Source organism: Podarcis vaucheri, assembly GCF_965113315.1.
Source record: "Podarcis vaucheri genome assembly, chromosome: 3".
NCBI classification, from domain to species: domain Eukaryota; kingdom Metazoa; phylum Chordata; class Lepidosauria; order Squamata; family Lacertidae; genus Podarcis; species Podarcis vaucheri.
This window is the reverse complement of record NC_138761.1, coordinates 104084525-104100900: the sequence shown is the minus strand read 5'-3', so window position 1 is coordinate 104100900 and position 16376 is coordinate 104084525. Positions and strand designations below refer to the sequence as shown.

Here is a 16376-nt window from a genome sequence, read left to right as displayed (position 1 = left end):
GGGGCTCCCGCTTCAAGTGCTACCAATGGAAGGGATGGCAGGGTAAATTAAACCCACAGTAGAAGAGTAATAAATAAATAAACGGCAGGCACAATAAACAGCAAGCACAAACACACGCTGCAAGCACACACACACACACACACAACTTAAAATTAGAGAGGAAGAAGAAAGGGAACCCTGAGGATCATCTAGTCCAACCCAAGCAATGCAGAAATATTCAGCTGTCCCAAACAGGGATCGAACTTGCAACCTAGGCATTGTCAGTGCCATGCTCTAACCAACTGAGCTATCCAGGCTCTCAAGGACAATGGAGGGGGAAAATGCACCAGCACCCTGGCCAACAAATTAAAATGTAAGGCAAACCCACTCAGTCACCCAGACCAGCCATGCAATTGGCCAGGTAAGGGCAATAGAGGGGAAAACGTACAAGCACCCTGGCCAAAAATTAAATAAAAACGCACTGCCACCAAGGCAGAGGCAGGGTAAGGAAAGCGAGGATACGAGGAAGAAAGAAAGACGGAGCCACACTCACACTCAGACCTCGCTGGGGGCACGTGCTGGGCAGGGGAACAAGCTGCAGCTTAAGAAAGGTTAATTTGCACTCAGGCTGCACAAACAAATCAAGCACCGGGAGTGGGGGGGAAGTAGAAGGTTAAATGTAGGTTTTTTACCCGGAAAAGAAGACACAGCAAGGCAAACCTGGCTGCCTGGGTTTTTAAAGTTAAAAGGCAAGCCAGGAACCAGGCAGCCTCCACACACACAGACCCCTCCCCCGACTCCAAACCTCGTGGCTCTTCCCTGTGATAACTGAGATGACTCCTAGCTGCTGACTCGCTGAGGGACGACGACGAATGAGGAGGCGGCGGAGCTGGCACCACAGCATTAAGCTGCTACACATGCCCCCCCGGAGGCACCTGGTTGGCCACCTCCGGTGGGCGTGGGCGCCAGCCAGGTAGGAGGGGAGGGGGCTAATGCCCCCTACCAGGGGCGGGGCTCGGTCTCCCGCCCACAACCACTCCCCTCTCTTCCAGGGAGGAGAGTCTTTGTTGTTGTTTTGAATTGGCACCTTCATATTGGAGTCACAATTTGGGTAATTTCTATGGCGCTTTTCTGAGCTCCTAGGACTCTAATTGCAGCAGAAGTGCATACAGCCTTCAGATGGAGGCACCAGTTCCTATTAATAGCATCTCCAAATGAACACCACCTGCTCATGAGCTCCGCGGCAGATTCCACAGAAGTTTCCAGATAATGTAAATAATTATCCGTTCAGGTGCCAAATGCTCGGGACAGGAGTGATTAGTCAGTGTTGTGTCTTCCTGTGCACACAGAATATTGGAATTCTCTTTCACAATGTGCTAAGTTATTGTCTCCCAATGTCACTCTGTAACTGTCATCCAGTGCTATTTCACTCGTTTCTCCCAGGTCATGTTTTGATCCTGTGTTGAGAGTACAGATTAATGAAACTTTCAACTTGAAGCCAGTCCACACATAGAAAGAGGTACAAAAGCAGAGCACACGGCTACATGTGTTGCCTTCCTCTGCTTGCAAGTAAATTGACTCTCCAGGTACGTTCTTAGTGAGCTAAAAATATCCAATGCAGCATGTAGCATTGCTAGGAAATCTAAGCGGGGGGCAGATTATATGGTACATGGCAGGCTTTGTGACCAGTGTTGGCTGGATAAGATGAAGTATAAAACTCCCATTATCACACTTAGCTGTCGGCAGAGAAATTGCACTATTTTTACAGTGAAGAGCAGGTTCTCGCAGTCTGACCTGGTACATGTTTGACTTTTAATGGCTAGAGTGTATAGATGAATGTATTTGGAAATGGAGAATGTATTTTTGTTAATGAACTGTAGTGTTTGTAAGTTTAAGTTTAAAAGCTTTCACAGGGTTGGGAAAAATTCTGAACACTTAGAACGGGCACATTTAAGTTATTTTGTAGCACAACCCATTGAAAGCAGATCATCAGCTGGGCCCAATGAATGAGTAGATTTGAGGATTTAAATGTTAAAAAGTATGCTATTTGGCACTGCTTGCCGTGATACCTCACAACAAAGCAAAAAAGTTGCTTTTGTATCTAATCCTCAAGCCTAATGTACCTGGGAGTTGTCAAGCTATATATGAGCTGAATGGGGTGGTGGAAACTAAACGCTTCTTCCATTAGATAGTGGAAATTAAGCCTACAAAATACGAGACTAGCCACTGTATTGTTTAAGGGTCTCAAAGATGACACAGTAGCCCAAGGAATTTCAATATTTTTGCTGCTAAGAAAGCTTGTCCTCCTTTACGGTCTCTGTGCAGCCACAAGGGATGTCAGAGAATTCTGGCAGAATCTGAAGGGGAAATCAGTATCATGTTTGCTTATTTGTCCCATGTCCCGAATGGTATGTCACTGTTGATGCTTTTAGTCTTCAACCAACGTGTATTTGATTATATTTCCCCCTGTTTGCATTATGCTTGCTTTGCATTAAAATGAATGGGATGAAATAACAATGACAAAGTAATTTATGCCAGAAATCACATAGGCTCTGTATTTTTGCTGCAGCGGACAGCAAAATGAGTAAAGCTTTTGGTGCAAGGCAAGCTGCAGTGGATGCCACAAATACAAGACACAACAGAAAACGATGCCTTAATACATCCCTAGCAGCCACATACCAGTTTTAAACCTGTGAAAACCCTTCTGGAACTGAAAGCACGCCCCAGTATGCATTCAACACTCCCCTGTAGGTGAACACTACAAGGGAAGATAGTATTTTTCACTCTATAAGACGCACTTTTCCCCTTCTAAAAAGTAAGGGGAAATGTGTGTGCGTCTTATGGAGCGAATGCAGGCAGGAGGCTCTGTCAGCGCTCCCTTTAAAGAGACTCGTGGAGTGTGCGCGGCTCTTGGGGGCTTTTCCCAAGGAGGGAGAAGGGCTGCCCTTCTCCCTCCTCGGGGAAAAGCCCCCAGGAGTCGCACACACGCTCCGCACGCTCTTTAAAGGGAGTGCAGCTCTTGGGGGAGTCTTAGTCGCGTGCAGGCTCTCCCAGGCAGGGGATGAGGCTGCGCGTGGCTAAAGAGGAAGCCAGGACAGCGAGCGGGATCCCGCTGGCTGTTCTAGCTTCTAGCTTAGCCAGGCGAAGCCTCCGCAGGGCACAGGGAGCCTTCATCCCGCTGCCCTGCGGAGGCTTCGTGCGGCTATCCCTGGCTTTTGCGGCTCTGTCCCTTCCCCCACCTCCCAGAAAAGTCCCCAAGAGCCGCACTCCCTTTAAAGAGTGCACGGCTCTTGCGGGAGGAAAGCCAATAGGCTTGCTTTCGCTGAAGCCAGGAGGGCAAGAGGGATCGGTGTGCCCGATCCTGCTTGCTCTCCTGGCTTCAGGGGTAGCACCGCAAAGCCTCTTAGCTCAGGATGCTTTGCGTTCCTTTCTTATTTCTTGTTTTCCTCCCCTAAAAACTAGGTGCGTCCAATCATCCGGTGCATCTAATAGAGAGAAAAATACGGTAAATTACTGAACTGCCTTCCAGGCACTTTAAAAAAAACCTTTAAAACTTCACATGCCTGCCGTTTCCAGGAAGTCTTCTAATTGTGAGACTTTTGTTGTTGAGCTGAGAGTTTGTTTGGACCCTGGGTGAGAACCCAAAGGCTGAAGGGTGCGTCAGAAGGAAAATGAATTGATACTGATTTATAGATATATTCACAACTTTGTATTTATGTAACATTTTTATATGTAACTGTGTATTTTTGTAATATTTTAAGTTGTTGCTTCAGATTTTTGTACACCGCTTAAAGAAAATTCTAATCTATTAAGCAGTATAGAAATTAAATAATTAATCGAATCATCTCAAACTGCTGATAGACCTGCAAATGCCACAGAGGATGGTTTTGACAATTACTATTATAACAGAACATGCCGTATTCCAGAACGAAAACATGCTGTTCAGCTGACTAGCATAGGAGAGACAGCAGCTGCTGCTTTTTGGAGAAGTTGAATCAGTTTATTAAAAAATATTTTGGTATATGTAAGATAATAGCTAGCAGTGCAATGAAAATGTATAATGGCAATATTAGCTGTCAGGTGATTTTAACAGTTTCTCCATTATTATTTTAACATCTTATTTTAACCAGGATTTTATAAAAATGGATTAGGGTTTTTAATATGTTTTATATGCCCCTTTCCCATTCTTCTTTCTTGAAACATCCACCAACCCACTCACCTGTAAGGTCTAAACAGCAATGCAAGGCAGCAAAACATCATGTTTGAGATCTCCGGTTCCCAAATATTAACTCTGCCCCTCACCTCCTAGGGTATGTGATATCACTTTAGAATACCCAGCAATCAGTCTTCATAGCTGTTATGAATTAAACATATCTACTTTTTATTATAGCTTAGAATTATTTATCTTCGATACATGCATACTCTTAAACATTTTGAAGGAAGACTTCCGTTGAGATACATTAAGGTTAGATACAGTTACTCTTATCATGATTCTAATTAGTGACTAGTTCAAGTGCATAGGAATTTCCAGGCACTGGTAAAATACAAATACATTAGTATAACAATACAGAAACTGTAGTAGGAGGAGTGTGTTATATGGCACAGCAATAAATATGAGCCAGTTTGGATTTCCGCTTCTAGAATCATAAATACCACCAGTAACATAGTTTTCAGTGTGTTCATGCCACTGAGATGTCTCCTGAGTAAATTCTAATGACAAAACCCCCTGAAGACCAATGCTCTGGATAAAATTTGACTTTTGTGTTTAGTAGAGAAACATAATTGGTGAGGAAATCTGAAAATATAAATTTGTTAATAAACAGGGTTGTTGCTGTACACTGCCCTGGCAATATATACTTTTTATAAACAAATAAATAAAATAAGAGACTGAGTAAACTTGTGGATGTGGTCTCCAGAACTATACCAGGATCCATTACTAAAATAACCTGAAGTTTGCAGAGCTGTAAATTATATTTTAAAAAAGACCGACAAGGTAAGATGTACAAAATGGTGAAACACCATAGGAGTGTAAAATCAGGGAACCCTCCCCCCGACCCCCATGAAAATGCAACTTTTAATTATGGGCAGTAAAAACTTTCAGTCTTAAGTGACAACTAACAAACTGTCCTGACGGAACGACTTTAATTTGGTTATGAAGCCGTACTGGTTTGGCCTGAAGAATTGCTCTGTACCAGACACTGAGAAGAATGTTCTCCCATTACTTCCATAGAACTGTTATCACGATCCAAGCTTTGGGAGGAAATCTTCCTGTATCCACCACCTGTGGAACTGATAGTTTTCAGTGTTTTGGAAGAATCAGTGCTGCTATCGTTACAGCTGGCAATATCACTAGAGTGGGCATCCCTTATGACTATCTCCTGCAGGGCATCAAATGTTAATGGAATAAAACCTTCGTTGTCTGAAGTGAGCACAATCCAGGACAAACCTGTTGAAGACATTAGATACATACAATTTTTCACGAGCATAACAGAAAAACAGTGATCTTTGTTACACTGTTTGCGATATAAAACAACAGGAGCTGACTGGCTGGCCTAAATTCAGAATTTAGCTTAACGGTATCAGACACAACAGTTATGTAATTATGCAATACACTTCCAGCCATAGGTGCCAACTCCCCAGGGCCCTGGGTGCCCGAGCACCCACAAAATTCCCCATGAAGGGTGCCCACAGCCCCGGGCATCCATGGTCATGGGACCAAGCTGGAACTCCTGCTTCTAGCTAGCAATGTTAGATTAATTTTTGCATACACAGAAAGCAGCAAGTCATCTTGACATGACTTCCAAGTCACAGACAACTTTTAAAATGCGACTGTATCAAAATGACACTTGGGCAATTCTTGGCTGGAAGCATTTAATTCAAACAATTCTTGCATTGCAGCTTCTACCTGGTGGTGTTTCAATACAGTGATTATACTCTCTGAATGGCTGGTACAAGCTTAGTAAGACATGAACACTCCCAAGGGAAGGGATAGTACTAGCAAACGGGGGTGACCACTCCACTCTGACAGCCATCCATGTCTTGGTTCAGCTTGTAGCCCAGTGAGCAGAGAAGCATGCAGCACTTCAGTACTGGAGAATTAAACAGCAACAAAGGTTGGATTCTATGCTGTAGCCAGGGTCCCTCCTGTTGCCAAGCAAGGCCACACACCCCACTGTTCTGTAGCTTGGCTGCCAATGACTTCAGATGTTTCTTGCTGAGCAGCAGAAGCAAACTCCCATTTTTTTCTTGTAGTCCTGATGGCACTACAATTTAGCTGAGTCTGAAAATGCAATGCTGCAGATGCTCAAGAGTATTTTTCTCTTAAAAAAATCAGGATAACCAAACTGCTTTTGGTTTGGGGTCCCGTCCCCCCGCCTTCTTCCAACACAGCAGGAATGTTGGAAGTAAAGAATGAAATGGTGGAGAGAGAGAGAGAGAGAGAGAGAGAGAGTGTGTGTGTGTGTGTGTGTGTAATGACTGTTAAGCCCAAGGCCTATATCTACCTAGCTGCACCGTTCAGGGCCCTCCTCCCTTTCATCTCAGTTTCAGCCCATTGATACAGCAATGTTAGTGAGCTGCCTAAAGATTGTGGAGGGTGTTCTTCCTGGGATGTGCATGGAAACACTGGGGAGATGATCTTAGCCTTGATAGAAGTAAGAACATTTGGCATGCCTCTGCTTTCCTAAAGCAGGTAAAAGCAGCCATTTCCCCCAACGCCATTCCAAAGTATTTATACCCCAGACGGCAGGGTATAAATAAAGATAAAGGGACCCCTGACCATTAGGTCCAGTCGTGGCTAATTCTGGGGTTGCGGCACTCATCTCGCTTTATTGGCCGAGGGAGCCAGCGTACAGCTTCCGGGTCATGTAGCCAGCATGACTAAGCCGCTTCTGGCGAACCAGAGCAGCACATGGAAACGCCGTTTACCTTCCCGCCAGACTGGTACCTATTTATCTACTTGCACTTTGACGTGCTTTCAAACTGCTAGGTTGGCAGGTGCAGGGACCGAGCAACGGGAGCTCACCCCATTGCGGGGATTCGAACCGCCGGCCTTCTGATCAGCAAGTCCTAGGCTCTGTGGTTTAACCCACAGCGCCACCCGCGTCCCTTAGGGTATAAATAATAATAATATATCATCATCATCATCATTATTAAAGGCGTTTGGAGGCTTCCTTTTTTCAGGTCACAGGCTTAAAAAGCAGGAGGTAAAATAGGGGAGTAAAACCAGACAGTACATGCCAGCTTGAATTGGGGTAGGGCATGGATAGAATAATACCAGCATTAGCAAAGCAGTTCAGGAGAAACAGGGAGGCAGACCCACAGACATGCAAGGGGGGCATTATTGTAAAATGTGTCAGGAAGGGCAGCAAACAGCTTTCCCAAACCACCTCCTCCTGAAAGGACTGCAGCACAATCAGGGCAAAAACTGGCAGGTCCAAATGTCTAGTTCTGTCAGCACCTCGTGAAGCAGCCTTTCCAAAGGAACTTGGTTCCAAACTATAAAACTGTTCCTGGATAGCTGGTGTAGTCAGCTTTTAGCAGTCATGCTAAAAAACACGGTGACGTCATTCACTACCCGTAATTTTAGGAACTGCTAGAAATGCAATTCTTACTGGCAGCTCCATTTGTCGGTTATGTAACACTATGCGGCAAGTGACATCATGAGAAGATTGAGGCTTTACAGTCATGTGAACTTTTAATCTTTCTGCTTAATGCTTTATTTGAACTCAACTTAAGGCCAATACCGCACAAGACTTTCAAAATATCTCTGCGGGCACAGGTAAACAAGCCAGTATATATAACACATTGCAGACGTGTTAATAACACACCCTGAAATTGTGCAAGTAAAATTAGGGCAAGTCGCAATTTATAAGATTTATTTCATAATTGAGTAAGGGGAATCAATCTGAAAATCACTATTGATAGCGATGTAACTGCCTATTTGAACAGAACGGTGGCAATTTTCTTAAATTATTCCAAATGCCATTTGGGAGTTCTTGCAGCAGCTTGCAACAAATGAAGCATGCTGAAGCCACTGGGTACAGAGCGGGGTGTTGCTAAATTGGGCACACTCTGTTTTTTACTGGGCCTTGATAGTGCTGTTAACTTGTAAAATGTCTGCAATTAGGCAACTGTACTTGGGATGCTGAAGAGACGCGGGTGGTGCTGTGGGTTAAACCACAGAGCCTAGGACTTGCCAATCAGAAGGTCAACGGTTCGAATCCCCACAGCGGGGTGAGCTCCCGTTGCTCGGTCCCTGCTCCTGTCAACCTAGCAGTTCGAAAGCACGTCAAAGTACAAGTAGATAAATAGGTACCACTCTGGTGGGAAGGTAAACGGCGTTTCTGTGTGCTGCTCTGGTTCGCCAGAAGCGGCTTAGTCATGCTGGCCACATACGCCGGCTCCCTCGGCCAATAAAGTGAGATGAGCGCCGCAACCCCAGAGTCGGCCACGACTGGACCTAACGGTCAGGGGTCCCTTTACCTTACTTGGGATGCTGAGTATAATTCTGGTCATAGCACCTCAAAAAGGATCTGTAGAGCTGGAAAAGGGTAATCAAAATGAAATTCCCTATGAGGAAAAGCAGAGCTAATGCTCAGAAATATTTCTTTACACTTGCTACTGAAATAAACATTCCTCTAAAGCATAGGTGATATTGTAAGAAATGACACAAAAGATACAAGTTATGCAGAAGAAATCAGTATTCCTTCTCTGATTTCCCAAATGGTATCTGAGTGCCCAAATGTTCTTCTAATAAGCACAAACCCTAGCTGAAAACAAAGGGCTCGGGCACCCTCACCTCTTATAAACAAAAATGTAAAGCAACTTCCGTTTCTGAATTCTAAATTAAACCAAATGTAACACCCACAATAAAAGGCACAACTGTTTCCCCACTGGCACACTGCCTTCCTTCCAGATCAATCAAATATTTTCACTAAATACCATATTTCTGACAAACAGAACTTACCATGCTGCATTTCGACAAGAGTCAGGTTGAAAATCTGCTGAATTACACTTAGACGAAGTTTGCCATCGCAGAGGATAACAGCTCGCTTCTCAGGTGTAACAGTTCCGGAACAATCCTTCTGTAAATGAAGAACAAACTACTAGCGTGATCAAGACTTATTTCACCCCGTTCCCAGGCACCTTGCAACAAATCTGATCTGCATGCATCTAAATTTACTGAATGTTCTAACTCAGCCTGTGCTGATCACCTGCTTGGCCCAGGAGCGGGGGAACTATATCCAGGCCACCTCTTTGCTGATTTGCCCTTTACAGGTAATTAGCAGAAGCACTCAAATTGGACAGCACTTGCCAAAATCAAACAGATGCCCAGAGTCTGGGACTGCATTCAAGGATCTGCAGGCCAGTGCAACAGATCTATGCATTGTTTGTACACACGAGAATTCCAAGCATGTCTGAATGCCCAGTGAATTTCCAGAGGTCTCCTTCCCAACTGTTGCTCTATGGATGTGGCTCTCCAGATTTGTTGCACTCCCAAACCTCATCAGCCCCAGGTAGCATAGCCAATAGCCAGGGATGATGGGAGTTGTAGTCCAGCAATGTCTGGAAGGCCACAGGCTCCCATCCGTAGATGCTCTTAGTGTCACACAGCTAATTTTGGACAGTAAAATAGTTTGCCTCCCTTCAGTGAGTTTGTGTTAGCCCATGCTGCTATACAAAAGTTGCTTCTCTCCAGCGATAGGAAGCAAGATTGCTAGTATTTTTAAGCCTAGCTGGTAACAATAAAGCACATGAATACATGTACTTTTTGTTCAAAAGGTACCTGATAAGTGATGTTAACAAAAGAGGGAGCACGCGAAGATGGATATCCCAGCAGAGGTTTTTTCCCCGATTTCAAAAGCTCAGTTAGTTCAAAAAGCTGATGCTGCAATTCTGCAAACCTGCAGCACAGCCTTTCCAGATGCTTAGAGGTGTAAGAGGGTTCTTTTTCAATCTGCAGCAAGTTTGTTTTTGAGGAATTTGACATGTCCGTAGAACTATGCACATGCTTGTTTGGTGAAATGGATACGTTTGACAATCCTGAAGAGGTTTCGATTCCTTGAAGAACAAGGGAACGATTTGTTGGTTCAGCATCCAAACTTCCCAGGACTTGAGGGAAGTCCCTGGAAATCTTTTTCTCCTGGAAGTCAACTGCATTGGTCAGCACGCTTTGCTCATTAGCAGGGCTCTTAATTTCTTCTATGAGTTTTCTTCTGTTTCTAGGAGACTGGATCGCTGTGCAACTTGGCATCAGCAATCCATCACACAGTACATGAGGCTCTGAAGAATGAATTTCTATGCCCTCTTTTTTTACCGGTACGTTTGCAAAGCAAACCTGGGTAGTCCCTGAAAAGGCAAAAGAGTCTTCTTTGCACACAATTTCTTTGACCATCAAACGGAGAATGTACTTGTCTGAGCGTGACGATGGAAGAAAAGCTGGGTCTGTTAATTTCTGTTTTCCAACCAGTATCAGCAATAGCTTTTCTGTCAGGAAACACAATCCCTTTGGCCTTTCGCTTTTCTCCAGTTGAATTTGTTGAATGTTAGGCAAGTGAGATGAAGATAAAGAGTAAGCCAAAATTATATTACAAGTGTTGGACGCCACTGCCACAGTTTGAGTTTTAGAATCAAAAGTCATTATGTCTGGGACCAGAATCCCTGAGATGCTGACTTTTTTGGTAGCTGTCACTTTTCTTTCAAAAGTCACCAAGATCAGGTGTGAGGCATCTTGGCCACTTCCTGTTAAGTAATCCTTAGTTCTTAGATGAAGGAGAGAATTGTTATCAGACTGCTGCTTGCTTGCAGTGAGGTGGGTTAGATCCACCGCTGAAGATGTAGAAGTTACAATGGACCCAGGTTTTTCTTGGTCTGCTAACTTTTTCCCACTGTCTACTGAGAGCTCTTCTTTGCAGGCTGACGAGGAAGTTTGTGAGGGAACAGAGTTTCCGACAGCCTCAGATGGCATTTCAAACGAAATGCCCGCATTTAAGCTACATATCTTATCTAGTGGAAGTTCGGTAGCAACCGCCACTTGAGAACCTAATGTTGCTTCGATTGCACAGATGGAGCCTCCCACGTCAAATATTGGGCAAAAAGAGCATGCATTCAAAGTTTTCTGTTCATCATCCCAAATATAGGAATGGAGGGCACTGCCTATCCCAACCACCAAGCGATTGCCTTCCTCAGTCCAGCAAGCACAGTGGATGAGCGCACTGCTTTTAATATCTGCTTTTATTCTAGAGTTGTTGATCCGAACCGAGTGTAGCACAGAGGTGTCCCGCGTAGTAAGCACAGCCAAGATTTCCTTTTTCGGATGCCACACACAGCCCTGAGGAAGTATGGGAAACAGCTCACCAATTTCACTGATTTGATAAACCATCAGTTTGTTTCTTTCAGAAACACTGTAACATAGCTGCCACATGGTGATGTGTTTTTTATGCTGGATAGCAAGGAGGGCAGGGAGATCTGGGGCACAAGATGGAGCCCAGTAAAGTCCGTGAACGTGTTCAAACTGGCCAACAACATTCGAGTTGCCAAATTTAGGTTCTCCATTATGCTGATATAACGAAGTCAGGATCACTTGCTTTCCATCAGTCCAAGCAATCCCATGCACAGGATGTATGGCCTGGTATAAGGCATTGAGGCCAGTTCTCAGCAATTTTCCTTTCCCCAACTCCATGTTTATGTTCTGAAGGAATACATCTATAAAGCAAGCAAACAGAAAACATTATTTGAAGCATTTTCGCTGTTGCTAATTTGTCTTTATGCCATATAATGACGCAAATACAAAAAGTAAATTCCCAGGAACATTTTGGGGCTCACTCTTGAAAAGAGCATGCTGGATGAATCTCTGCCTTGATCCATCAAGGTTTCTTGTTTTCTTCTACCATTCATTTAAAAAAAAAAATTAGTGATTTGAGACAATAAGCAAAAAGGGGAGCAAAGTATACAACTGAGGTTCATGTATCTTTTTTCCATAGAGTTTTTAAAATTTCATTTTACAATGTCTATAATAAAAGAATGAATAAAAATAAAAATATGAAAAACAAAACTATAAAATAGGCACATGGAATGAGTATAGTTGCACATGGGTTAAAATAACAAAGTCCAAAAATATAGGGGCCCATGTATCAGTAGGTATTATTTGCATTTTTAAAAAAGTATTTATATTATTTTGTTACAATACTGTAATAGACAATAACAACTTTAACAAATGCTAGAATATTGATGTTCTTCTCACATTACCCATTTTTCTCTCTAAGGTTGCATACACACTATAGCTTTAAAGCCCATTTGAAACACATTCCTTCACTCAAAAGAATTCTGGGTACTGCAGTTTATCCCTCAGAGGTACAAATCCCAGCAACTCTTGACAAAACTACGGTACCCATAATTCTTTGGGAGGGGGTGGGATGTGCTTTCTGACATCTATGTCAGACAGGTACTCTCACCACAGTCAGGATTGGTAGCAGCTCCCTGCGAAGTGTATACTTCATGTCAAACCCAAATCTGCCTTGCATAAGGCAAATATAAGAAGCTGGGGAGAGGAGGGGGCACTTTGTACTAAGTTTACCATCTGAGTGAAAAATAATCAGCCCTACTGCTTGGGGTACAGCTGCTTTCCCATTTCTTTTTTTAAAAAGTGTTTGTAGTGGCTGGGAGAAGTGTGCAACAGAAAAATATTTGGTAAAAGCTTAAAACCTTGACTATATAATGCAGATTGTGCCTTTCCTGCCATAGGCTTGGTTTAGTTTCAATGCTCTGCATGTGTTCTGTATTCCCTGTGCTATAGATATTCGCTAAAGGTGAATAAGTGAGTATCTACGGTAGAGAATTCAGAACACTCAAAATGATCCAAGCCAGTGATACGTCCCAAGTCTGCCTTAGTGATCCCATCTGTGAAATGGGTATGTTTTCTAGTATGTCTTCTAAATGCATCCGTCTGTCCTGGGAGACAACTGAGGAGTGATTACTTGACAATACACTCCACATATAACAAAGAGTCTTGGGGTACCGAAGTAATAAATTGTGGCATAAACACTTGTGGCCCAGAACCCATTTTGACAGCTATCAGGCGGCAAACTAAACTAGTGCTGCATGTGTGAGACTTGATGTATAGACCACAGCAGGGATGTCTGCACATAGTTCTTGCTTTATGCTTGTGACACAATTCCAGCTTGATTTGTTATGCTACGCTGCACTGGTTTTTAATGCGCTTGGAGCAACCGCAGTCGCGCTTAACTCTGCTGCATGAGAGCAGAAATCTCTCTTCCAGCGCGATAGCAGCCTAGTCAGGTAGAGCACGAGACCCTTCATCTCAGGGTTGTGGGTTCGAGCCCCGAGTCGAAAGATTCCTGCACTGAAGGGGGTTGGACTAGATGACCCTTGGAGGTCCCTTCCGATTCCAAAATTCTACTATTTTATACAAACCATATTGTGAAGGGCCCCAAAGGCCTAGACTGAGGACTGTTCTGTGACTCACAGCTCCAGTTGGTTAGGAGCGGGCTGCCGATAACCATAGCTGTCAACCTTCCCTTTTTTTACGGGAAATTTCCTTATTCCAGTGCCGTTTCCCGCTGCTATCCCGGATTGTTAGATATCCCGTAGACTGTCCTCGGGACGGGTGAGGCTGCTGATCCCTTATATAAGTAATAGTGCCACTGTATTCTGCTCTGGTCAGACCTCACCTGGAGTACTGTGTCCAGTTCTGGGCACCACAGTTCAAGAAGGACACTGACAAACTGGAACGTGTCCAGAGGAGGGCAACCAAAATGGTCAAAGGCCTGGAAACGATGCCTTATGAGGAACGGCTAAGAGAGCTGGGCATGTTTAGCCTGGAGAAGAGGAGGTTAAGGGGTGATATGATAGCCATGTTCAAATATATAAAAGGATGTCACATAGAGGAGGGAGAAAGGTTGTTTTCTGCTGCTCCGGAGAAGCGGACACGGAGCAATGGATCCAAACTACAAGAAAGAAGATTCCACCTAAACATTAGGAAGAACTTCCTGACAGTGAGAGCTGTTCGACAGTGGAATTTTCTGCCAAGGAGTGTGGTGGAGTCTCCTTCTTTGGAGGTCTTTAAGCAGAGGCTTGACAACCATATGTCAGGAGTGCTCTGATGGTGTTTCCTGCTTGGCAGGGGGTTGGACTCGATGGCCCTTGTGGTCTCTTCCAACTCTATGATTCTATGATTCTATTTTCAAATCTGAAAGTTGACAGCTATGCCGATAACCCCAAGGTCGCAGGTTCGAGCCCTGTATGGGACCGGCGCTGCCTTATTCCTGCACTGCAGGGGGTTGGACTAGATGACCCTCAGGATCCCTTCCGATCCCCTGAAAGGAGAACTGTCCGCGTGGGTTTGCTTTTCTTTAAACTGAAGTTCAACGGGACTCACGCCAAGCAGGCATATTGGACTGCGGCCTAAATCGTGCTACACACCCACCCACAATAAAAACGCAGCGCCTCGGGGTTTTCCCCTCGGACCGTTGGCCCCGCCCCCTCCTCCTCCTTCTCCATCGCCCCCGCCTACCTGCCCGCCCCCGCCGCGGGAGGCTCTTACCTTATAAGGGAACGCGGTTCGGTCGCCAATCGGGATAACGACATCGGCCTCTTCTCGCACCCGCTCGGCGCTCTGTTCATTCCTGTTAGTTCGCGAGCGGAGGAGGAGGAGGAGCTGCTCGGCTCCCGAGCCGCCACCAGGGGCGCTGGCTGGCCTGTGGGAGGCCTTCGGTGGTGGCAGTAGGCGGGAAAAGGGGCGGGGCCTTAAGCCGGGCGCCTCGCGTCAGCTCCCCTTGTCTACGCTCCTCAGTCGACGGCGCTCTACTTACCACCAATGGGTCTTCTCTATGATCTAACAAACGCCCTCTCGCGACAAGGGAGCGGCTTTCCCCTCCCCCCTTTTTTTCTTTGAAGCCTCTCTCACGTGGCTTAAGCTTCTCCTATGCGGTTGGGTGGCAGGCGGCGCGTGCGGTTCGTGAGGAGAAATTCTGACAGGGAGGCGGGGCCAGGAGACGCGCTGGCCCCGCCTCGCCCTCGGGGCTTCAGTTGGGCGTTATGAGGCAACCTTCCCCGGTTTGTTCATTAGGAGCTCGTAAGCTTCTCAATACACTTTATGTGCCTGACAATAAAAACAAGTGCTCTGTGTGTATACTCACATACATATAAAGGTAAAGGGACCCCTGACCATTAGGTCTATATACATATATATATATTATATAGTGGCGTTTTCCCTCACAGGCGACCACGGCTTGAAAGCCTGCCTAAATCGCCCATTCGGCCACGAAGCGCGTCAGGCTGAGGTTGCCCACACGCACCAAACACCACCACCAAGAATGTCAGAAGCTATAATTCACCCCCTTCCAGAGCTACAGTTCCCAACATTTTAACACACCACAGTTCCCACGTTTCTGGGTCGGGGGGCAAGTCCTGGACTTTATATGCACGTGGGCGCAGGCCGCTAGTCTCCGTCCTAGCGCGTAAGGTTGCTGTGAGTATAACCCGACCTCTTCGTAGAAATAGCAGGTTACATGTGTAGGTAGCTAGCTCTGCCTCTGAAACTCTCGTCCTGGTAAAAATCAACCGCTGAATTTAATAAACAAGTGTATAGCAAATAAGACACATATGTGCAGTCTTTGGGTTTTTGGGAGGTCTTTAAATGAAGGAGCTCTGGGTGTTTTTCCTGTTTGTCTTGGCCCCTTTTTTGGTAAGCTATGAAGGTCTCTCACCTTTTTGCTATTAATAAGATCGGGTTCAGATGAATTGACTTTCCCTGTGCGTTTATGAATCCCCGTGGTTTATTGCTGTCTGTGCTTTTTCAGTACTTTGTGTTACCTGTAACAAGGGGATAACAATCTGATGGTGAACATTTTATGTCATAAGATATTTGCTAGTCTTTAAGGGGCTGCAGGACTCTTGCTCTTGTGGCAAGAGACTAAACGCATCTCTCCCTGTTTAAAAATGATTAGAAATAATATCAGATCAATGTCAGAATGAAACCCCCTGTCATTTTTGTTTTGTGAAAAGGTGCAGCCTTATTCCAAGAACTCTTGGAGGCTTGTGGTGGAGCAAAGGGACGGTAGCGGAAGGAAGAACAATATTCCGAGCAAATATTGAATAAGCCACGATGAGGGAGAAGAGGTAAGACTTAGAATTACAGTTAGAAGAGTAAGGGCTAGTTTCTTCCCTCCTTCCAAATAACGAGCATAATAACTCCATGGCATGAATTAGACACATTTAATAATCTGCATATTTGTCTGTCGATACATCTCTCGTGTTTATAAAAATATATATATTTGCTGGCACAGATGCAGCATTACTTCTTGAAAATTCTGTTTTAACTATGTAAATATAATACAAGTAGAGGAAATATATATATGCTAGTGAATGTCACATTG

The 16376-nt window shown here is 44.7% G+C and overlaps 2 protein-coding genes across 5 annotated transcripts in view; one reads left to right on the top strand and one right to left on the bottom strand.

The window, feature by feature from the left end:
* Window positions 1–5104: 5104 nt before the first annotated feature.
* Window positions 5105–14894, bottom strand: LOC309528193 (WD repeat and coiled-coil-containing protein-like). 2 transcript variants are annotated; one of them, XM_082215521.1, is made up of 4 exons: window positions 14543–14894; window positions 9767–11685; window positions 8948–9065; window positions 5105–5425 (listed from the first exon to the last, which is right to left on the bottom strand). In XM_082215521.1, the coding sequence occupies exons 2-4, from the start codon at window positions 11660–11662 to the stop codon at window positions 5130–5132; spliced, it is 2310 nt and encodes a 769-aa protein (XP_082071647.1). In that variant the 5' UTR covers window positions 11663–11685; window positions 14543–14894; the 3' UTR covers window positions 5105–5129. The 2 variants fall into 2 exon arrangements, with proteins under 2 accessions (XP_082071647.1, XP_082071648.1); XM_082215522.1 differs by lacking the exon at window positions 14543–14894 and adding an exon at window positions 13414–13507.
* A 1111-nt stretch (window positions 14895–16005) lies between these two features.
* FKBP1B (FKBP prolyl isomerase 1B) overlaps window positions 16006–16376 on the top strand; it is a 68412-nt gene continuing 68041 nt past the window's right edge. For all 3 annotated transcript variants that reach the window (XM_082215660.1, XM_082215659.1, XM_082215658.1), the window contains exon 1: window positions 16006–16119. The gene's annotated coding sequence lies outside the window, so the exon portion shown is untranslated. The remainder of the gene's footprint in view (window positions 16120–16376) is intronic.

What these genes read in the sequence shown, in the direction of transcription:
- LOC309528193 (XM_082215521.1), bottom strand. Translation starts at nt 11,662, where the DNA reads ATGGAGTTGGGGAAAGGAAAATTGCTGAGAACTGGCCTCAATGCCTTA. An exon ending in TTGTTAACATCACTTATCAG is followed by an intron (nt 9,066 to 9,766) that starts GTACCTTTTGAA and finishes CTTCATTTACAG; the next exon opens with AAGGATTGTTCCGGAACTGT. An exon ending in TCTTGTCGAAATGCAGCATG is followed by an intron (nt 5,426 to 8,947) that starts GTAAGTTCTGTT and finishes TGTCTTCAACAG; the next exon opens with GTTTGTCCTGGATTGTGCTC.